Source organism: Pelophylax lessonae (genome assembly GCF_965119305.1).
Source record: "Pelophylax lessonae genome assembly, chromosome: 4".
Classification (NCBI taxonomy): domain Eukaryota; kingdom Metazoa; phylum Chordata; class Amphibia; order Anura; family Ranidae; genus Pelophylax; species Pelophylax lessonae.
Window position 1 is genome coordinate 360296029 of NC_138771.1, and position 23876 is coordinate 360319904.

At 46.5% G+C, this 23876-nt stretch overlaps 1 protein-coding gene across 1 annotated transcript in view; it reads left to right on the plus strand.

Moving 5' to 3' along the window:
* Window positions 1-11922: 11922 nt before the first annotated feature.
* Window positions 11923-23876, plus strand: part of LOC309553521 (organic cation/carnitine transporter 2-like) — a 135003-nt gene continuing 123049 nt past the window's right edge. The window contains exon 1 of the mRNA XM_082254767.1: window positions 11923-12416. Coding sequence (XP_082110893.1) covers window positions 12024-12416 — 393 coding nt within the window. The 5' untranslated portion in view covers window positions 11923-12023. The remainder of the gene's footprint in view (window positions 12417-23876) is intronic.

A 23876-nucleotide genomic window follows, 5' to 3' on the forward strand; every position in this document is an offset into this window, starting at 1 on the left:
CGGCACTGATGGGGGGCACGGATGGGCACTGATAGGCGGCACTGGTGGGCAGTAATGGGCACTGGTGGGCGGCACTGATAGATGGCAATAACGGCACTGGTGGGCAGCACTGATAGATGGCATTGGTGGGCAACACTGACAGGGAGGGCACTGGGGGGCTCTCTGAGCCCTGCTTGCCATCCCTGGTGGCCATGGTGGGCATCCCTGGTGGTCATGGGTGGGCATCCCTGGTGGCTTAGTGGCACCCCTCCCCCCCCAAGGCTGTACTGGTAATCAATCATCTGATTACCAGCACAGACCCCCCCTGTGATCAGTGAGTAATTAGAAATACTCACTGATCACCCCAGCAGCAGCACCGATCCTCTTCTCTTCTCCTCACTGACAGGATCTGTCAGGAGGAGAAGAGATCGAAGCCGTTACAACGGCTGTATTTACATTACATGGACACAGCCGTCATGGGATCAGGAGGGCCAATCACAGGGCCCTCCTGCCGAATGATGTTGCCGTGTGTCCGAGGGACACAGGCACATCGAGATCGCGCCGCTGCGCGTGCCCGCGGCGGCGCGATCTCTCTCCTTCTGAAGGACGTTCCGGAACGTCCATTCAGAAGGAGGAGACTCCCACCCGGCCGTATATTTACAATGGCCCGGGTGGGAGGTGGTTAAAGAGCACTTGCACTTTTTTTGCAGCTAGCAGCTTTATTAAAACACCTATTTATAGCACTAAGTAATTAATCATTTTTTCTAAAATCCATAAGCGCAGGGTCCCACAGTTCACATGACAGTGTTGACTACCTCACATTTATAAAAATGAATGAGGCATGGATCTCTGAGGAATTCAACACATGTGACCAGTAGATCATGTTTGATTGCAATTCCTCATGACAGGCCACAAATATCCGCCAGACCGCCATCCACCCACAACAATTCATGGTCCTTGTCTTCGGTAAATACAGCGGCATACAAGGCATTTCATGTCCACTGAATGCCTAATTTTTGGGGCCTTTCATGGCCGACAATTATTTTTTCTGTCAATGCCTAATGTACCCCCAGCCACAGAATACATTGTTCTTAGCTGTCAGGTAAACGCATGTGGGCTAATTTTTGGGGCCTCTACTGGCCGACACTTACTTCTGTATCCTGTGAATGCCTAATGTACCTTCAGCCACAGAATACAACATTCTTAGCTGTCAGGTAAATCCATGTGGGCTAATTTTTGGGGCCTATACTGGCCAACACTTACTTCTGTATCATGTGAATGCCTAATGTACCTTCAGCCACAGAATACAACATTCGTAGCTGTCAGGTAAACCCATGTGGGCTAATTTTTGGGGCCTATACTGGCTGACACTTACTTCTGTATCATGTGAATGACTAATGTACCATCAGCCACAGAATATAACATTCGTAGCTGTCAGCTAAACGCATGTGGGCTAATTTTTGGGGCCTGGAATGGCCGACACTTACTTCTTTATCCTGTTAATGCCTAATTTTTCAGACTGGAATTGAAAATCAATGGGTCTGTAAACGTTCCACCAAATTGTGGAAGGGATGCGGACCCATTTTACAGACGTGTGAATGGACCCTATATGTATTTGTCATGTATTTATCGGCTGCTGTCAGTTCTGGCTGATTTAGGAAAAAAAAATAAAAAAAGTTTTTTGCTGTAAAAAAAAATAAAAATGTTTTAGGGCAACTTTTACTAGTAAGTATTTTGTGGCTGCAAATATGACCTAAAGGTTTTTAAAGTTCGCCTCCCATTAAAGTCAATGAGGCCCGCCGCGAACTTGCGGTTCGCGAACATTTGAGAAAGTTTGCGGCTAACGTTCGCAAACCGCCCCAGCCGATGTCCGTCCATCACTAATCCCCATGAGTTTAATTCACGATAACAAGGCAGAGGGAAATAAGATTTGGGAGATTTCTCCCCTTATAACTATTATTAATAATAATTATTATCACAATTCACAATATATATTATATATATATATATTGTGATTTTTTTATTTGGAGTTTTTCTCTTTTTATTTTCTTCTTATATATTTGTATTGATGGAAAAATTAATAAAAACATTTAAATAAAAAAAAAAAAATGTTTTGCCATTTTTTCAGTTTGCTATTGAGGAGATCCTTAAGGCCATCGGGCCAGGATCAGACTGTTCTAACCATTTAAATGACCATATTATGGACTGTTTGGGCCAACGGGCCAAAAGTGGAACTGTGTTCGGCTGCCATCTAAAGGAGGATGGAGAACAACCAGAAGCTTGTTGGTGGGGGCTGCCCTGGTGCCAGGGACCCCTGAACAAATTGTTGCCCTCGCAGGTTGGACAGGTTGCTCGGTCTCCAGCAAAGAATGCCTGTCAGAGAAAGACTGGTTGTCACAGTTCTGCAAGCAGAAGGGAAGCTGCAGGCACTGGCCATTGGACATCGCATGTCTTCTTGACCTCAGGGCCATGGCCGGAGTAGGTAGACAGATTAAGGTTTGGTGTCACCTTTCAGTAGTGGCATTAGATCTTCGAGTCAAGACCGGTGGAGAAAAAGAAGCTTGAGGGATCCCTTAGTTAGGGAAGTGTGTGAGAAGGTTGCCTCTGCGGAGAGGATCTTCTTACCGGCCTTAGTTAGCAAAGATAGTGCTGATTATGTGCTTTTGCAAAAGTGTCTAATTTGTACTTTTTTCCTTACAGGATGTGTAGGGCTTGTATAGTGTTAGATAGTCAGGAAATTATAGCACCTACCGAACAGAGTTTGTTTGGTGGGGGGTGCATTCTTCTAATGTGCCTGATGTATTTGTATATTTTGTACAGCAAATGCCTCTATTTTTTCATGTAATTTATTATTGTATATTTGTTCTTTCCTTTTCCAGGTTTGTGGGATACTCCGTAGATTTTTCCAGTGGGATTTTTGTAGGGGGCGGCTGCCCCAAAGCCAGTGGGGACATGGCTCATTTTGGAGGAGGGGTGGATGTAGCACCCTCCTAGGTAGGTGCTAGGAAGAGAAAGTATAGTTTCTCCGTCTGCTTATCAGGGGAGCCTGATTAATAGTTAGGCCCGTTGCATGTGTCCAGGGTGTGATTCATCTGGGCTGAGGGAGTGTCCCCATTGTATACCATAGGGGAGCCTGTCGGACAGTGCAGGAAACCCAGCCAGTGACACACAGACTTTTGTAACTATCTCAGTGGGCTGGCACAAACAGTGGTGCATTCTGGGATATGCTATAAAAGCCAAGGGCGCACGTGACAGGGCATTTTTGGGCAGGAAGCCAAGTCCTATAAGGAGGGTGATGGCTGTCTCCTCTTCTGAAGGTGTGGAAGGTGGTCACAGGCAGTCGGCCTAGTGGACCAGCAAAGTGTGGCTTAACCCAGAGGTCCAATGAAGTTGACTGAGGAGGTGAAGGCAACTCTGGAAAAACAGTGTCTGTGAGTACAGGGGAGCCTGCCAACGAGTCTGCCCAGGAAGGGGACCACTCCAGTGGCTAGAGTCAGCGGACAGGTGTCAGAACACAGGCAGTGAGAGTAAAGGGGGTGCCAAGTCGTTAACCCTGAAGAGAATATTCAAGCGGCAACAGTCAATTTATCTTCACTTCCATGGCAGGGTGAAGCAGCGGCCTTGCCGCATTCTACAGTCAGTTGTCCTCAGAGTTGTGCATAGTTACTAGTTGGAGTATCCCACTCATCCCTTCTACCAACCCAGTTCTAAATAAAACACAAAAACCAAATCCCTTGGACTGATTATTGACTGAGCCAAGAACTTTTAATGCCGTGTATCTACTGTCAGTTGCTATTGGTAACCCAGGGGAAGTGTAATTCTCAGCAGCCCTCTAGGGGGCAGTGCTACATATATATATGACTGAGGATTTTGATACTCCCCAAGAACAAATGAGGAGGCGCGCTGGGACCCGGTCCCCCCTTTTGGGCATCGAGCACCCTTTCGCCGGGGATTCCACATGGTAGCTGCAGCTGGGGATTAATCATCCCCTTAACAGCACGTCCTCTAATGAGACCGCTGGTGCTAATTTACTCATTGGTGAAGACCTCAAGCAGGCATATAACATACACCATTACAAACTTGCCTCCATGGCGGAGACATCAGACCTGTTTCAGGAAACATTTCAGGACTTTTTAGTCCCAATACTATCTGCTCAAGAAAGTATGATAATTTGTTTGACTTTTTCATTTGATTTTGTCATAACTTTAAAAAACACCTTTATTTATGTTTTATTTTCCATACTACCCTTTATATATATTAATCAGAGTGACTTTGCTGGAAGTATCAGGTGAATATCACCTGGTCATGCAGTCACTGATTCCGATTATAACTATGAAACATATATACATCTTCCATGTCCATCTGTCTTTTTGTACATACCTCTGTTACACAACCATTATCATAACATATCAGTATTATTGTTTATTATTATTATTTCAGGCACTTATATAGAGCTGTCAATTTACACAGGGCTTTACATATACATTGTACATTCACATCAGTCCCTGCCCTCAAGGAGCTTACAATCTAAGGTCCCTAACTCACATACATACATACACAGTAGGGCCAATTTTTTTTTATACAGGATCCAATTAACCTACCAGCATGTCTTTGGAGTGTGGGAGGAAACTGGAGTACCCGGAGGAAACCCATGAAGGCACAGGGAGAACATGCAGACTCCTGGCAGGTAGTGTTGTGGTTGGGATTTGAACCAGTGACCCTCTTGCTGCTAGTTGAAAGTGCTAACCACTACACCACTGTGCCGCCAGTATAAGATGATTACCATATATCTTTGGTGAAACTTTGCTTTATATATCCAAAGACAAAACCTCTACCCCTTTTTTGCCTTATAGTTACCCGGTTGAGTCTCTTTTTGGACACATGGACACTTATATTTTTGTGTCCATTTGGAATCCTCGTGACTTTGAGCATACAGCGGTCGTTTTTTTTGCCATATAGGAAGTGCCATCAGTGGTGAAGTGCTATGACACAACTGCAACATTTTGAGCACCTTAAGCCTATGATTGTTTATAATCAGATGCTACATCATCCTGGGATTTATGTTGTTGAAACCGTTCCTGCATGTGAATTCTGTGCTGATCTATACGTATGATACACAGCACAGTTTATCGATACTATTACTACAGTAAACTACTGAGATATCTTGTTATTACTAGTATAATTTTGAAAAATAATTTTCTTATATTCATAGATACTGTGAACTAAAAAGTCCAAGGTTAATCAGTGCCACATATACCTTAATACAGTAATCCCCCGCTACATCGCGGTTCAGTTTTTGCGGTCCCGGTAATTCGCGTTTTTTTTTGTAATGTTATTTTACTATATAAATCATTAAGAATGAAATATTTTTGTGTTTTCCATAGCTCTTGCTATGTCTCTTAGTATCTTTTATGTGTTTAAATGAGTTTCTATTGTTTTAAAAGTGTGTTTAAAGACCTTAAAATGCTTCTACACGTACAGTGACAGTAAAAAAACATGCCTACAATGCATTTTAATAGGGTTTTCCTATTTCGCGGAATTTCACTTTTCGCGGCTGAGTCCGGAACGTAACCCCCGCAATGGAGGGGGGTTTACTGTAGTTCGAAACGTGTCAGGTGCCGCCTATATACCAAGAGACTTTCAAGTACAGTAAAACCTTGGTTTGAGAGTAACTTGGTTTAAGAGCGCTTTGCAAGACAAGCAAAATTTTCAAATAAATTTTGACTTGATATACAAGCGATGTCTTGATATACAAGTAGCCTCAAGTCACAGCTAAGTATAAAAGAGAAGAGAGGCGCCTCTAAGTGTAGCAATATGGTTAAATTTAATGAAGGTACAACATTTAGCAATTCACATGGTTGATGATTGGAACAGGCACATCTAAGGATGCAGGCATCTGGGGGTCAAGCTGTCCACATAGACCATCCTCCGCACCGCCATCTACGTCATCCTTTCCATGCTGCCCCTCGCTTTCATATCGCTTTACTGCAGGGTGGTCTTCCCGGTCAGGATTACAGACTGGCAGCCGGCGGTGCAGAAGATGGTCTATGTGGACAGCTTTACCCCGGATGCCTGCATACTTAGATGTGCCTGTTTTATTCATCAACCATGTGAGTTGCTAAATGTTGTACCTTCATTAAATGGAACCATATTGCTACCCTGTAGCTCCTGCTGGATTTTGCTTCCAATCCCCTTGTGGAAGTGGCTATTTGTGGATGGACATTTTATGGTTACACAACCTATCGCAATGCTATAATCTTTTTATATGGACTATAAATTGAAGGATTTATGAATAAATGGTTGTGGAACGAATCATCTGAGTTTCCATTATTTCTTATGGGGAAATTCGCTTTGATATAAGAGTGCTTTGGATTACAAGCATGCTTCCGGAACGAATTATGCTCGCAATCCAAGGTTTTACTGTATATTGGCTCTACTAAGTGGGAGGCACATATACAAACTGTTGTAATTCCTACACCTTTCCCCTGATTTGGATGTAAATACCCTCAAATTAAAGCTGAAAGTCTGCAGTTAAAGCACATCTTGTTTGTTTCATTTCAAATCCATTGTGGTGGTGTATAGAGCCAAAAAGATTAGAATTGTGTCGATGTCCCAATATTTATGGGCCTGACTGTATTTTCTGAGCAAACTGTGGACCAGTTCTCAATGGACTCAAAGTACTTTCTGGCACACCATAAAGAGGCCTTAAAGTTAGGGTCCTTTCACATGTATTTCCACCTGGCGGACTCAGTTTTTCTCAGCGGGGATCGATCCGCTGATCTCCACAGAGCAGGCAGATGACAGGTCCGTCTTCGCTCTCTGTGCTGAAACGCACCTGTCAAATCTCTGCTCTCCTCTATGGGAGATCGGATGAAAACGGACCGTCTGTCCGTTTTTCATCCGATCCTATCCTCCAGATGGATGGAAAAAAGGGTTTCCATCTGTCTGGATTTCATGGACAGGATCAGATCAGATAGCAGCGGGTGACAGCGGACATGTCACCACTGACATCCACTGCTCCATAGGGGTGCATGGAACATCCGATCAGGTCCACCTGAAAAACAGACAGGCGGACCTGATCGGAAAGCCTGTGTGAAAGGGGCCTAACACAACAACCCCCAGGTGCCATCAATATCCTCTTGTGTATATGCATCACAAAATAGTACATCCAACACCCCAAGGTAGATGATGCCTGCTTGCAGTGAAAAGTCTTTGGGGGGGGGACTTTACTAAGACTAGAGCAGACAGAATCTGTCTTGTTTTCCAAAGCTTAACTGAACAAGCTGAAGCTAGAAGCCGGTTGGTCTCCATGCACAGCTACTTTAGATCTATCTGCTCCAATCTTTTTTTAAATTCTCCCCTTTGAGCTCATGCTCCAGGGCCTCAACAGGTCCTGTACAAGGGGGCACTCCCAAAAGACTTGCAAAGCAGTTTCTTCATGGATGGTACAAAAGGGGCAGTTGCCCACAATGTCCTTAACTCTCATTAACTTGTAGAGTCTTTGGGATTAACTTCTTCCACCCCCTGCTTTTTGATAAACTTAAAAGTGTCCAAGAAAACACAAGGAGTGTCCAATGCATGGTTCCTCTAAAGAGGTAAGAGGAAAACATGAGACATGAGTTGCCACCTGAGTCTATTCTTCAACCAAAGTGCTATGGATACAGTTGCAAACAAAGAACACCCTCAGTTGAGTGGCGATATTGGGCACACTTATCACCTTTTGAGGGGCTCCTTGATTGTGACTGCCTGCTTTACTCTGCCCACCTTGGAGTCCCAGATGAAGTAAGTAAAACACTGCCCTGATGATCGCTTTACAGGGGTTGACCTGGGGTAGGTGAGGTACTGCAAAACAGGGAGGATCTTCCTGCAGAGCACCAGTGTCTTTCCTTTAATGGTGAGTTCTCTGAGGCTCTGGAATACAAATTTCTGCTTAACCACTTGCCTACTGTGCACTTAAACACCCTTCCCATCCAGGCCAATTTTCAGCTTTCAGTGCTGTCACACATTGACTGACAATTGCGCGGTCATGCTACACTGTACCCATTTGAATTTTTTATCATTTTTTTTACACAAATAGAGCTTTCTTTTGGTGGTATTTAATCATCTCTGGGTTTTTTATTTTTTACAAAAAAAAAGAATAAAGACAGAAAATTTTGAAAAAAAAAAAAAGTTTTTCTTATTTTCTGCGAGCAAATTTTGAAAATAAATTTTTCTCCTTCACTGATGTGCGCTGATGAGGCGGCACTGATGGGCACTGATAGGCTGCACTGATGGGCACTGATGAGGTGGCACTTATGGGCACTGATGAGGTGGCACTTATGGGCACTGATGAGGAGGTACTAATATGCCGCAATGATGAGCACTGATAGGCGGCATTGATAGGTGGCACTGATAGGCGGCACTGATAGGCGGCACTGATGAGCACTGATAGGCGGCACTGCTGGGCACTGAGAGGTGGCACTGCTGGGCACTGAGAGGTGGCACTGCTGGTCACTGAGAGGCGGCACTGACGGGCGGCACTGATGGGCACTGAGAGGCGGCACTGATGGGCACTGGCGGATGGCACTGATGGACACTGACGGGTGGCACTGATGAGCACTGATGGGCGGCACTGATGAGCACTGATGGGCAGCACCATCAGTGCCCACACTCAGTGCCCATAGTGCTGCCAGTCAGTGCTTATCAGTGCCTAGATGAGCAGGCACTGATGGGCACTGATTGTGGGCATTGATGGGGGACACTGATGGCGGGCACTGTGTGTGTTTTTTTACCTTTTAGTAATCAGGGCACTGGTGATCAGTGCCCTGATTACATGTCTCTGTGTCCCCGGCGGCTGACGGCTCCCCCTCCTTCCTCACACTGCAGTCTCCGTGTGAGGAAGGAGCGCCGGCGATGAGAGATGATCTCATATGTTTACATATGAGATCATCTCTCATTGGAGGGTCTGATCACGTGGTGAATGGCCGCTGTGATTGGCCATTCACCACGATCTGTGATCGGCTGTGTCCAAGGGACACGGCCGACACAGATTCTCCCCGCTGCGCGCTCGCGGGAGCGCGCGGGGGGCGTGTCACTGGGAGGCCGTTTAAAAACGGCCTCCCGAAAATTCGAGTCCACGCTGCAGCCGTATATAGGCTGTAGCGCGGATGTGAACAAGTTAATTTTAGACAGTCTCTCCTCCCAAGACTTCATGGCTGCACCGTCAGCTACAAACTAGACTCTAAGGATTTTGATAACACACTTTAAATCTGGCCACATGTACCAGGGGAGAAAAAGCCACTTATATACTTAATCCGATTCTCAAACTAATAAGGTTGAGACACTGGTCAGTGTCTCTTTTGGAAGGAGAGGCAATGTCCTCAACTCCATCGCTAGCCACACATGGTCAGTATCCTCTATGCAAGAAGTGGCAAGACAACGTTACATAGCAGGGTGAGTATTTCCTGTGAAAGGAGAGGCAATGTCCTCAACTCCTTTACTAGTCACTCATGGTCAGTGTCCCCAATCGAAGGAGAGGCAATGTCCTTAGGACCTTCCCTGGTCACACATGGTCAATGTCTCCTATGGATGGAAATGCAATATTCTAGCTCCTTCACTAGACACATGTGGTAAGTGTCTCCATTAGGACAGGCAATGTTCTCCACTCCATCACTAGCAACACATGGTTAGTATCCTCTATGAAATGAGATGCAAGACAATGTTGCATAGCAGGGTGAGTATCCCCTGTGAAAGGAGAGGCAATGTCCTCAGCTTCCTCTATTCACTCATAATCTGTGTCTCCTGTGGAAGGAGAGGCAATGTCCGCAGCTCCTTTAGGCTCCATTCACACCTGAGCATATCGTTTTCTGGCTTTTTTTAAACATTTTTTTTTGGGCGTTTTTCAGGTGTTTGGAGGTAGGCATTGACATCTAACAAAAACGCTTGTAATCTGCCAAAAAAGAAGCTCATGTACTTTTTTGAGCTTTAGGTGTTTTGCTTCAGGCGACAAAACGCTCAGATGTGAACAGGGGTCCTTGAAATGAATGGGATTTTGCTTTTTGGGCGTTTTGAGACTTTAGAGATGAGCATTTTACGAGCTGAAAAACGCTCGGGTGTGAACAGGGCCTTGCTAGTCACACATGGTCCTGTGTAAGCAGACACAACTTCACAACACAGGTTGAGTGCCTCCTATGGAAGCAGAGGTAAAGACACAGAGCAAGGTAAGTGTTACCCATAGAAGGAGAAAAAAAAGCCAGAGCCGGGTGAGTAGGTAGAGACAATAACACAGAGCAAGTTGGGTGTCCCCTATAGAAGAAAAGGTAAAGTCAAAGAGCAGAGTGAGTGTCCTCTGTGTAAGGAGAGCGAATGTCACAGAGCAGGATGAGTATCTCCCATTGAAGTGACAAGGTCAAAGAGGAGGGTAAGTGCCCCCTGTGTAAGTAAAGACAATAACAACAGAGCAGGTTGCCACATAGCAGGGTGAGTCAATGGCGTAGCGACTAAGACAATGTCAGAGCAGGGTGTAGGAAGAGACAAAGTTACAAAACAGAGTGAGTGTCCCCTGTGTAGGAAAAGACAAAGTTACAAAACAGAGTGAGTGTCCCCTGTGTAGGAAGAGACAATGTCACAAAACAGGGTGAGTGTCCCCTGTGTAGGAAGAGACAAAGTTACAAAACAGAGTGAGTGTCCCCTGTGTAGGAAGAGACAATGTCACAAAACAGGGTGAGTGTCCCCTGTGTAGGAAGAGACAATGTTACAAAACAGAGTGAGTGTCCCCTGTGTAGGAAGAGACAATGTCACAAAACAGGGTGAGTGTTCCCTGTGTAGGAAGAGACAAAGTTACAAAACAGAGTGAGTGTCCCCTGTGTAGGAAGAGACAAAGTTACAAAACAGAGTGAGTGTCCCCTGTGTAGGAAGAGACAAAGTTACAAAACAGAGTGAGTGTCCCCTGTGTAGGAAGAGACAAAGTTACAAAACAGAGTGAGTGTCCCCTGTGTAGGAGGAGACAAAGTCACAAAACAGAATGAGTGTCCCCTGTGTAGGAAGAGACACTGTCACAAAACAGGGTGAGTGTTCCCTGTGTAGGAAGAGACAATGTCACAAAACAGGGTGAGTGTTCCCTGTGTAGGAAGAGACAATGTCACAAAACAGAGTGAGTGTCCCCTGTGTAGGAGGAGACAAAGTCACAAAACAGAATGAGTGTCCCCTGTGTAGGAAGAGACACTGTCACAAAACAGGGTGAGTGTTCCCTGTGTAGGAAGAGACAATGTCACAAAACAGGGTGAGTGTTCCCTGTGTAGGAAGAGACAATGTCACAAAACAGAGAGAGTGTCCCATGTGTAGGAAGTGACAAAGTCACAAAACAGAGAGAGTGTCCCATGTGAAGAGAATGTCAGGGTGCACAGTGAGTGCTATTTAATGTCAGTGTTATGAGAGTGCAGGGTGTGTGTGTGTCTCTGTGTGGGGGGTGTGTATAGATCTGTACACACACACAGTACAGCCCGCCCCATGCAGTGTGTGTCTCTGTGTGGGGGGTGTGTATAGATCTGTACACACACACAGTACAGCCCGCCCCATGCAGTGTGTGTCTCTGTGTGGGGGGGGGGTGTATAGGTCTGTACACACACACAGTACAGCCCGCCCCATGCAGTGTGTCTCTGTGACTGCGGGGTGTGTGTTTCTGTCAGTGCAGTGTGTGTGTGTATAGGTCTGTATACACACACAGTACAGTCCGCCCCATGTCTCTGAGTGGAGGTGTGTATAGGTCTGTATAAACACACAGTACAGTGCGCCCAATGCAGTGTGTGTCTCTGTGACTGCGGGGTGTGTGTTTCTGTCAGTGCAGTGTGTGTGTGGAGGTGTGTGTAAAGGTCTGTATACACACAGTAAAGTCCGCCCCATATTTCCTCCTCCCATCTCCCATGTGAGGCCTGTGTACACACACACACACGGGGCTGTACACTGAATGGCCGTCCTGTCAGGCCGGTGCCGGTTCCTGTGTGTATCGCTCTCTCTCGCCGGGCTCGTCCTCTTCCGCTCCCGCCTCTCCCCGCCCGCCACCAGCCATGCGCGATTACGATGAGGCGACCTCTTTCCTAGGAGAGTGGGGTCCCTTCCAGCTGACCATCTTCTTTCTGCTCAGCGCCAGTATCGTCCCCAATGGCTTCACCGGGCTCTCCGCCGTCTTCCTGGTCGCCACCCCCGAGCACCGATGCCGTGTACCGGACAATGCCAACCTGAGCCTGGCTTGGAGGAATGTCAGCATCCCCTTGGAGGAGAAGGACGGCGCTCTGGTACAGAGCAGGTGCTGGAGATACAAGCTGGACACCCTGAGGAACTACTCTGATCTGGGACTCCTTCCTGGACTACATATCAACATGAGTGACTTAGAGACGGAGAAGTGTCTGGATGGATGGGAGTATGATAGGGACATCTATCACTCCACTGTCATCACTGAGGTGAGGGAGGGAACAATGGGGGGCAGGTGGAACCTTTCCTCAGCCTGGAATACATTTTGCTGTGATCTGATTGCCCTTGATAAATCTTGGCAGGCAGCTTGCTCATGTTGCCAGTTTCCTCTTTCTTTCAGGTCTGGTTTCACTATCCTCTCTGCGTTGAAGGAAAAATAAATCACATAGACCCAGCAACAGGCCATTTATTCCTAAGCATGTGTTATCATCCTCTTCCTACACAGGGAACACTCAATCCTGGTTCACATATATGCGATTTGGGAACCCTGCGAATACACTGCGGGTTCCCACATCACACTAGACTCACAGGCAGTTCACACTGCTCTATGCGAATCGCTGGGGTGTCCGTACAAAGTTACCGACACCCCCAGATCAGTTCGCATATCGCAGTTCCAACTGTTAGTTTGGACATTGCATTCGCACATCAGTGCACTCCGAATCATATGCTGTGTCTGTCATCTCACATATGTGAACTGGGATGCACTCTGTTCTGTGACATTGTCTCTTCCTACACGGGGGGCACTCAATCTGCACCCTGACATTGTCTCTACATACACGGGGGGCACTCACTCTGCACCCTGACATTGTCTCTACATACACGGGGGGCACTCACTCTGCACCCTGACATTGTCTCTTCCTACACGGGGGGCACTCACTCTGCACCCTGACATTGTCTCTTCCTACACGGGGGACACTCACTCTGCACCATGACATTGTCTCTACATACACGGGGGGCACTCACTCTGCACCCTGACATTGTCTCTTCCTACACGGGGGGCACTCACTCTGCACCCTGACATTGTCTCTACATACACGGGGGGCACTCACTCTGCACCCTGACATTGTCTCTTCCTACACGGGGGGCACTCACTCTGCACCCTGACATTGTCTCTTCCTACACGGGGGGCACTCAATCTGCACCCTGACATTGTCTCTACATACACGGGGGCACTCACTCTGCACCCTGACATTGTCTCTACATACACGGGGGCACTCACTCTGCACCCTGACATTGTCTCTTCCTACACGGGGGACACTCACTCTGCACCCTGACATTGTCTCTTCCTACACGGGGGACACTCACTCTGCACCCTGACATTGTCTCTACATACACGGGGGCACTCACTCTGCACCCTGACATTGTCTCTACATACACGGGGGCACTCACTCTGCACCCTGACATTGTCTCTACATACACGGGGGCACTCACTCTGCACCCTGACATTGTCTCTACATACACGGGGGCACTCACTCTGCACCCTGACATTGTCTCTTCCTACACGGGGGACACTCACTCTGCACCCTGACATTGTCTCTACATACACGGGGGCACTCACTCTGCACCCTGACATTGTCTCTTCCTACACGGGGGACACTCACTCTGCACCCTGACATTGTCTCTACATACACGGGGGCACTCACTCTGCACCCTGACATTGTCTCTACATACACGGGGGCACTCACTCTGCACCCTGACATTGTCTCTTCCTACACGGGGGACACTCACTCTGCACCCTGACATTGTCTCTACATACACGGGGGCACTCACTCTGCACCCTGACATTGTCTCTTCCTACACGGGGGCACTCACTCTGCACCCTGACATTGTCTCTACATACACGGGGGCACTCACTCTGCACCCTGACATTGTCTCTTCCTACACGGGGGACACTCACTCTGCACCCTGACATTGTCTCTTTCTACACAGGGGGAACTCACTCTGCACCCTGACATTGTCTCTTCCTACACGGGGGACACTCACTCTGCACCCTGACATTGTCTCTTCCTACACGGGGGGCACTCACTCTGCACCCTGACATTGTCTCTACATACACGGGGGCACTCACTCTGCACCCTGACATTGTCTCTACATACACGGGGGCACTCACTCTGCACCCTGACATTGTCTCTACATACACGGGGGCACTCACTCTGCACCCTGACATTGTCTCTTCCTACACGGGGGGCACTCACTCTGCACCCTGACATTGTCTCTTCCTACACGGGGGGCACTCACTCTGCACCCTGACATTGTCTCTTCCTACACGGGGGACACTCACTCTGCACCCTGACATTGTCTCTTTCTACACGGGGGGAACTCACTCTGCACCCTGACATTGTCTCTTCCTACACGGGGGACACTCACTCTGCACCCTGACATTGTCTCTTCCTACACGGGGGGCACTCAATCTGCACCCTGACATTGTCTCTTCCTACACGGGGGGCACTCAATCTGCACCCTGACATTGTTTCTTCCTACACGGGGGGCACTCACTCTGCACCCTGACATTGTCTCTTCCTACACGGGGGGCACTCACTCTGCACCCTGACATTGTCTCTTCCTACACGGGGGGCACTCACTCTGCACCCTGACATTGTCTCTTCCTACACGGGGGACAGTTAAATGAAAATCATACATTCTGGTATCATACGAGGAAACATTTTCTTGTTTGTCCCTTCGGATAATATTGGATGATGTGTTGTGTTGGGCTCTCAAGCTGTTAAGTAACCATCAAATTATTGTAAAATCACTTCCAAAGCTGTATTTTTCGTCAGATTTTCCGATTGCGTGTACAAAAATACCGCTTTCAAAGCGATCGTACAATAATATAATGGTTGGTACACAGTTTCCGAGAGCCAATCACAACACTTCATCCAATATTTTCTATAGGGACAAACAAGAAAAGGCCTTTTAGACTGCATTCACATCTTTTGCTTTTATGTCTCATGTGTCTTCCATTGAAATCAATAGAAATGCACCAACACGTGCATAAGGCCTCATGCACACTGGACGTTCCTCTCTTAGACGCCTTTCCTCCTGTCAGAATTGTGGCAGAAAAAACACTTGACGCTTGTAAACGCGTTTGGGCACTAATTAATTTCATTGGCCAAAATGGTAATTTATTCTGGCCATTGAAATGAATTCACACTCAGCGCTAAGCGTGTGTTTAGAGGCATTTACATGCATCAAGCTGTTCTGCCAAAATCCTGCTGCTCCTAGATGCGATGGCTGTGGGTTTTCTTCCTTCTGCCTCTAAAGATTTGAACCATGTTTGGGCAGGCTGAATGTACCCAAGTTGATCAATCGATCAACTTTGGTACAGCCAGCCTGCTGGATTTTACAAACATTTATTGCCAGTGGCTGGTATAGCTACTTTGCAGTATGCATTGTGTTCTCCCAGCGGGATGAACCTCTCCCGCCGGGAGAACACAATAGTCCTTGGGAGGGATTCCTCTGTCAACACGGAGTGTATTGATGGGGGAACCAAGCAATTTTTCTATCCTGCATCCCTTGGTTGCAGGATAGAAAATCGTTTTGTCTATGGCTGGCCTAAGACACACGTTGTAACCCACGTCAAGGCATCATAATACATATAAAGTGTATCATTCATAACACACATGAAGGCATTCTAATGCACAGAATACACAATGTAATACCCTTCAGTAGCTTCTTTACAAATTGGTTGTATAAGAATAAAGCAAATTGTTACAGTTGAAAGATATGGTTTCTAATAGGCAGTGACCAAACATAATATAGGTACAGATGGTTTCATAATGTGATGTGTGCGTCATCGGACAAAGTACATATCATTTCAACAGAATTGCAAAGATTAGGGGGGGAGGTTACCACTAGTAAGGATTTTGATGTGCATCTGCACACAATGATGGTAGCAAGAGAACAGAAAGAGAGAGGAAAACAGTAAGACTCCATTCATACTTGTGTGACTTATCATGCGACTTTGGACACTAAAGTTGCATGACAAGTCACACCCCATGTGTTTTAATGACACATTCAAATATGTATGACTTAAAAAAGTTTCCTGTTCTACTTTGGTCTGACTTTTTGGTTTGCGACTTGAAATGCTATAGACTGCAATGTAAACCCTCAAAAGTCACATGACAGTCCCACGTAAATGTTATACATGCAACAGTTGTCCATTATCATTGGTCAGAGCCAAAGTTGCATCTAGGTTGCACCCATAGAAAATTGCGTCAGGCTCCATTCACACTTGTACGACTCCAGCTTTGACGCAACTTTAGATGAGTGTGACTTGTTGTCCCTCCTGTAAAGTTGGATCCACTGTTCAGGTATGACTTTTATGTAACTTTTGAGGGTTAACTTTGAAATCTGTGGCTCTCAAGTTGCATGAAAGCTTAACCAAAGAAGTGCATGAACTACTTTGAAGTCGGTGCCTCTTTAAAGTGGAGTTCCACCCAAATGTGGAACTTTTGCTCATTTGCTTCCTCCCCTCCTCTGGTGCCACATTTGGCACCTTTCAGGGGGGAGGGGGGAACGGGTACCTGTTTTTGACAGGTACCCTTCCCCACTTCCGGGAACGGTGCCGTGGCAAAGTGAGGACCCCTCCTCCTACCCTCCGATGCCGAGCCAATCTGAATGCGCAGCGCGCTTCGCGCATGCGCAGTAGGGACCCGCTTGTGAAGCCGCAAGGCTTCACTGCGGAGTTCCCTCACCAGCAACGGCAGCAGGAGCACCCGACAGCTGATGGAAACATCGGCTGCGGTGCCGACATCGCTGGACTCCAGGACAGGTATGTGTCCTAATATTAAGAATCAGCAGCTACATTATGTGTAGCTGCTGACTTTTAATTTTTGGAGGGGGGGGGGGGGTGGCGGAACTCCGCTTTAAGTCACACATACAGTATATGAATGGTTATCATTGGAAAACATAACCTTGATCTTTGATGTCTAAAGTCGCATGACAAGTTGTACAAGTGTGAATAGGGTGTAAGCATTGCACTCCAAAGTTGTGGGAGGAGGGGGAATTAAGGGCCTGTTCACACTAGGTGCATTGGACAGGCTTGTTCAGGGGAAGGCAAAAAGCCTTGTTCCCTTTGATGTCATTTTATTCCACCATGCAGCATTGGTGTGGACAGAAAAAAGTACAGCATGTAGTAATTTTCTTCAGCACACAGGGCTGCCATCAGGAGGGTACAGGCAATACACATGTCCGAGCGTCAGGAGGTGCCAAGGCCCAGGCAACCAGGTAGTGTGCAAGAGAGAGGAGCCAGAGGCGGCTGGTCCAGTCTTTGTTATTCCAGCCCTCCCACCTGCATAGTAAGCTAGCTGGCAGGGCTGGGAAGCTGCAGGAGGTGAACTGCTCCGCCTCTCACTGCCCCCTTAGCCAATGGGTACAAAGGGTGCTCTGTCCATCACTACTGAGCCTGTGGACAGATCCCCTGCTGAGAAAAACTGGTTTGGGCCCGTGTGAAGATTGCAGCTAGAGTGCCATAGACGGTTTGAATCTCAGCTTGTTCAGCAGGGACTGGCCGAGACTGGAACCATATATGGCAGGCTGAATGTACCCGAGTTGATCAATCAAACAACTTTGGTACAACCAGTCCCTCGCGATTTGCATACGATTATCGCTAGGAGCTGTTATAGCCACTAGTAATAATTAATGTGTTCACCCGGTGGGGATGGCTTCCGCCTCTCCCGACACCGGGAGAACACAATGGCTCTGCAGGAATGTTGATGGGGGGAATCAAGCAATTTTTTTTTCCTGCAATCTGTGGGACACAGATGGGTGAAAAAAATGAGTGGGGTTATCCATAATTTAGTCAAAATAGGGAAAAAAAGGGCTGGCTTTATATGTAAAGTAGTGAGTGTATAGCTTGTATAACAGTGTAAATTTGCTGTCCCCTCAAAATAACTCAACACGCAGCCATTAATGTCTAAACCACTGGCAACAAAAGTGAATACACCCCTAAGTGAAAATGTGGGCCCAATTAGCCATTTTCCCTCCCCGGTGACTCATTAGTGTTTACAAGGTCTCAGGTGTGAATGGGGAGTAGGTGTGCTATATTTAGTGTTATCGCTCTCACTCTCTCATACTGGTCATTGCAAGTTCAACATGGCACCTCATGGCAAAGAACTCTCTGAGGATCAGAAAAACGGAATTGTGGCTCTACATAAAGATGGCCTAGGCTAGAAGAAGATTGCCAAGACTTTGAAAATGAACTGCAGCACAGTGGCCAAGACCATACAGCAGTTTAACAGGACAGGTTCCACTCAGAACAGGCCTCGCCATGGTCGACCAAAGAAGTTGAGTGCACATGCTCATCGTCATATCCAGAGGTTATCTTTGGGAAATAGATGTAGGAGTGCTGCCAGCTTTGCTGCAGAAGTTGAAGGGGTGGGGGGTCAGCCTGTCAGTGCTCAGACTATACGCCGCACACTGCATCAAATTGGTCTGCATGGCTGTCGTCCCAGAAGGAAGCCTCTTCTAAAGATGATGCACAAGAAAGTCCGCAAACAGTTTGCTGTAAACAAGCAGACTAAGGACGTAGATTACTGGAACCATGTCCTGTGGTCTAATGAGACCAAGATAAGCTTATTTGGTTCAGATGGTGTCAAGCGTGTGGGGCAGCAACCAGGTGAGGAGTACAAAGACAAGTGTGTCTTGCATACAGTCAAGCATGGTGGTGGGAGTGTCATGGTCTAGGGCTTCATGAGTGCTGCCGGCATTGGGGAGCTACAGTTCATTGAGGGAACCATGAATGCCAACATGTACTGTGACATACTGAAGCAGAGCATGATCTCCTCCCTTCGGGAGACTGGGCCACAGGGCAGTATTTCAACTTAATGACCCTTAACACACCTCCAAGACGACCACTGCCTTGCTAAAGAAGCTTAGGGTAAAGGTGATGGACTGGCCAAGCATGTCTCCAGACCTAAACCCTATTTAGCATCTGTGGGGCATTCTCAAACGGAAGGTGGGGGAGCGCAAGGTCTCTAACATCCACCAGCTCCATTATGTCGTCATGGAGGCGTGGAAGAGGAATCCAGTGGCAGTGTTAATTTCGTCGACTAAAACCGACTAAAACGTTTTTGTCGACTAACATAATTCAGATGACTAAAATACGACTAAAACTAAAATGACATTTTAGTCTTAAGACTAAAATACGACTAAAACTAAAATGGCATTTTAGTCAATAGACTATTAACTGGTACTAAATGGAAATTTGCTGCCAAAATTAACACTTGTGCATGCTCAAAGCTTAGTACCATAAATAACATATATTCGATTTTTCACTCCAGGACCAGCAGTAGTATATAATGAGTTTGGAAATTGTAGAGAAATGCTTAAATAATGCATTACAAATTACAATTGAACTACACCCATTCGATTAGAGGACTAAAATGAGTTTTAGTCGACTAAAATATACTGGAGTTTTAGTCGACTAAATACGACTAAAACTAAAACACTTGCAGAAGACTAAAATGCGACTAAAACTAAAATGCCATTTTAGTCCTAAGACTAAAACTAAATTGAAATTTGCTGCCAAAATTAACACTGTCCAGTGGCAACCTGTCAAGCTCTGGTGAACTCCATGCCCAAGGGGGTTAAGGCAGTGTTGAAAAATAATGGTGGCCACACAAAATATTGACACTTTGGGCCCAATTTGGACATTTTTACTTAGGGGTGTACTCACTTTTGTTGCCAGCGGTTTAGACATTAATGGCTGTGTGTTGAGTTATTTTGAGGGGGCAGCAAATTTACACTGTTATACAAGCCGTACACTCACTACTTTACATTGTAGCAAGGTGTTATTTCTTCAGTGTTGTTACATAAAAAGATATAATAAAATATTTACAAAGATGTAAGGGGTGTACTCACTTTTGTGAGATACTGTGTGTGTGTGTGTAATATATATGTGTGTGTGTGTGTGTGTATATACAGTGCTTTGCTAAAGTATTCGGCCCCCTTGAACTTTTCAAACTTTTGCCACATTTCAGGCTTCAAACATAAAGATATAAAACTGTAATTTTTTGTGAAGAATCAACAACAAGTGGGACACAATCATGAAGTGGAACGAAATGTATTGGATATTTCAAACTTTTTTAACAAATAAAAAACTGAAAAATTAGGCGTGCAGAATTATTCAGCCCCCTTAAGTTAATACTTTGTAGCGCCACCTTTTGCTGCGATTACAGCTGTAAGTCGCTTGGGGTATGTCTCTATCAGTTTTGCACATCGAGAGACTGAAATTTTTTCCCATTCCTCCTTGCAAAACAGCTCGAGCTCAGTGAGGTTGGATGGAGAACGTTTGTGAACAGCAGTTTTCAGTTCTTTCCACAGATTCTCAATTGGATTCAGGTCTGGACTTTGACTTGGCCGTTCTAACACCTGGAAATGTTTATTTGTGAACCATTCCATTGTAGATTTTGCTTTATGTTTTGGATCATTGTCTTGTTGGAAGACAAATCTCTGTCCCAGTCTCAGGTCTTTTGCAGACTCCATCAGGTTTTCTTCCAGAATGGTCCTGTATTTGGCTCCATCCATCTTCCCATCAATTTTAACCATCTTCCCTGTCCCTGCTAAAGAAAAGCATGCCCAAACCATGATGCTGCCACCACCATGTTTGACAGTGGGGATGGTGTGTTCAGGGTGATGAGCTGTGTTTCTTTTACGCCAAACATAACGTTTTGCATTGTTGCCAAAAAGTTTGATTTTGGTTTCATCTGACCAGAGCACCTTCTTCCACATGTTTGGTGTGTCTCCCAGGTGGCTTGTGGCAAACTTTAAAGGACACTTTTTATGGATATCTTTAAGAAATGGCTTTCTTCTCACCACTCTTCCTTAAAGGCCAGATTTGTGCAGTATACGACTGATTGTTGTCCTATGGACAGAGTCTCCCACCTCAGCTGTAGATCTCTGCAGTTCATCCAGAGTGATCATGGGCCTCTTGGCTGCATCTCTGATCAGTCTTCTCCTTGTATGAGCTGAAAGTTTAGAAGGACGGCCAGGTCTTCATAGATTTGCAGTGGTCTAATACTCCTTCCATTTCAATATTATCGCTTGCACAGTGCTCCTTGGGATGTTTAAAGCTTGGGAAATCTTTTTGTATCCAAATCCAGCTTTAAACTTCTCCACAACAGTATCTCAGACCTGCCAGGTGTGTTCCTTGTTCTTCATGATGCTCTCTGCGCTTCAAACGGACCACTGAGACTATCGCAGTACAGGTGCATTTATACAGAGACTTTATTACACACAGGTGGATTCTATTTATCATCATTAGTCATTTAGGTCAACATTGGATCATTCAGAGATCCTCACTGAACTTCCGGAGAGAGTTTGCTGCACTGAAAGTAAAGGGGCTGAATAATTTTAGACGCCCAATTTTTCAGTTTTTTATTTGTTAACAAAGTTCGAAATATCCAATAAATTTCGTTCCACTTCATGATTGTGTCCCACTTGTTGATTCTTCACAAAATATTACAGTTTTATATCTTTATATTTGAAGCCTGAAATGTGGCAAAAGGTCGCAAAGTTCAAGGGGGCCGAATACTTTCGCAAGGCACTGTATATGTGTGTGTGTGTGTAATATATAATATAGCAATATTTCCAGGCATTGGGCCTGATATGGTTCTGTCATTGTTACAGGTAACACTTCCAACACATTAAGTTGAAAACCCTAGTGTGAGAGCTGGGACAATGACCATTCCGGCATCTTTTGGTTTGTTTTGTTTATTTTGTAATGGGGATGGGAGAAGGGAATGAGTGGGATACTCCTCTGGCTCAACTAGGTTAAACTGGGACACTGTACAGAAAAATGCCTGTTAGCATTGTCTTGACGCCAGCTGAATGCCAACCAATTCTCCCTGGCGCTTGAAGATACTGTTCTGCTGAACTGTGCTGAAACTTCGACTTTAATACTCAGATTAACTCAGAAGATCCAGAACTGTAAGACATTTGACTCCTGACACTCTGTTTAGCTCAAAAGTCCGGTGAACGGCTCCCTCCAGCCCTTCCCTGACTAAGTTAGCTCCCTGTAACTGCTGCAGCTCTTAACACTTAACTCTTCAGGGCCCAACCTCTGGCACCCTGTCTAACACTTCAGGGTCCTCTCGCTAGGCACCCCCTCTAACCTGATATAACCCTGTTAGATGTTCTAGTGATGTATAAAACTAAAGTATCTATAAAGCCATCATGTTTTCTCCCATTTTGGCTAAATTATGGAAGAGTTAAAACATGTATGTATTTTTCCCTTCTGTACTGGAGTCCCTATTGGAAGGTTTCTCTCATTTCCTGCTCTGGGGACAACTCGATGTTTTGGATTTTCCATATGGAGTCACTGGCACAAGGATCTATTTGTCCTGGTGACCAAAAGGAAAAAAAATGGAGTTGTTATGAAAAAGGGGGGGGGGGGGGTTCTAACCTTTCACTACTACATCCAAAACTAAGATAAAAATGTAGATTTACTTTCACTTTAAAATGACAGGTTTCTGAACATCTGTAGTGTGATCCTGGGATATGACGCTGTGTTCATACACTGCTGATTGTGTCTGTTCATTATGTCTGCAGAATTAAACTCCTGGAGGGGATGGGGCTGGAGGAGGACCTGGGGTGGAGTGGATGGGGCTGCAGGAGGACATGGGGTGGAGGAGATGGGACTGGAGGAGGATATGGGGTGGAGGAGAAGGGACTGGAGGAGGAAGACATAGGATGGAGGAAAAGAGACTGGAGGAAGAAGACATGGGGTGGAGGGGGATGGGACTGGAGAAGGAAATGGGATGGAGGGGGATGGGACTGGAGGAGGAGGACATGGGGTGGAGGAGTTGGGACTGGAGGAGGAAGACATGGGATGGAGGGGGATGGGATGGAGGGGGATGGGACTGGAGGAGGAGGACATGGGATGGAGGAGTTGGGACTGGAGGAGGAAGACATGGGGAGGAGGATATGCTATAGAGGAGATGGGACTCGAGGAGGAGGGCATGGGATAGAGGAGATGGGACTGGAGGAGGAGGGCATGGGATAGAGAAGATGGGACTGGAGGAGGACATGGGATGGAGGAGATGGGACTGGAGGAGGAGGAGATGGGACTGGAGGAGGAGGAGATGGGACTGGAGGAGGAGGAGATGGGATGGTGGAGGAGGACATGGGATGGAGGAGATGGGACTGGAGGAGGACATGGGATGGAGGAGATGGGACTGGAGGAGGACATGGGATGGAGGAGATGGGACTGGAGGAGGAGGAGGACATGGGATGGTGGAGATGGGACTGGAGGAGGAGGAGGACATGGGATAGAGGAGATGGGACTGGAGGAGATGGGATGGAGGGACAGAGGACATTGGATGGAGGAGATGGGGACGGAGGAGGAAGAGGACATTGGATGGAGGAGATGGGGATGGAGAAGGAAGAGGACATTGGGTGGAGGAGATGGGGACAGAGGAGGAAGAGGACATTGGATGGAGGAGATGGGGACGGAGGAGGAAGAGTACATTGGATAAAGGAGGAATGGGATAGGGGAGCTGGGATGGAGGAGGAAGAGGACATGGGATGAAGGAGATGAGACTGGAGTAGGAGGACATGGGTGGGAGGGATGGGACTGGAGGAGGAGGACATGGGATGGAGGAAATGGGACTGGAGGAGGAGGACATGGAATTGAGGAGTTGGGACTGGAGGAGGAGGACATGGAATTGAGG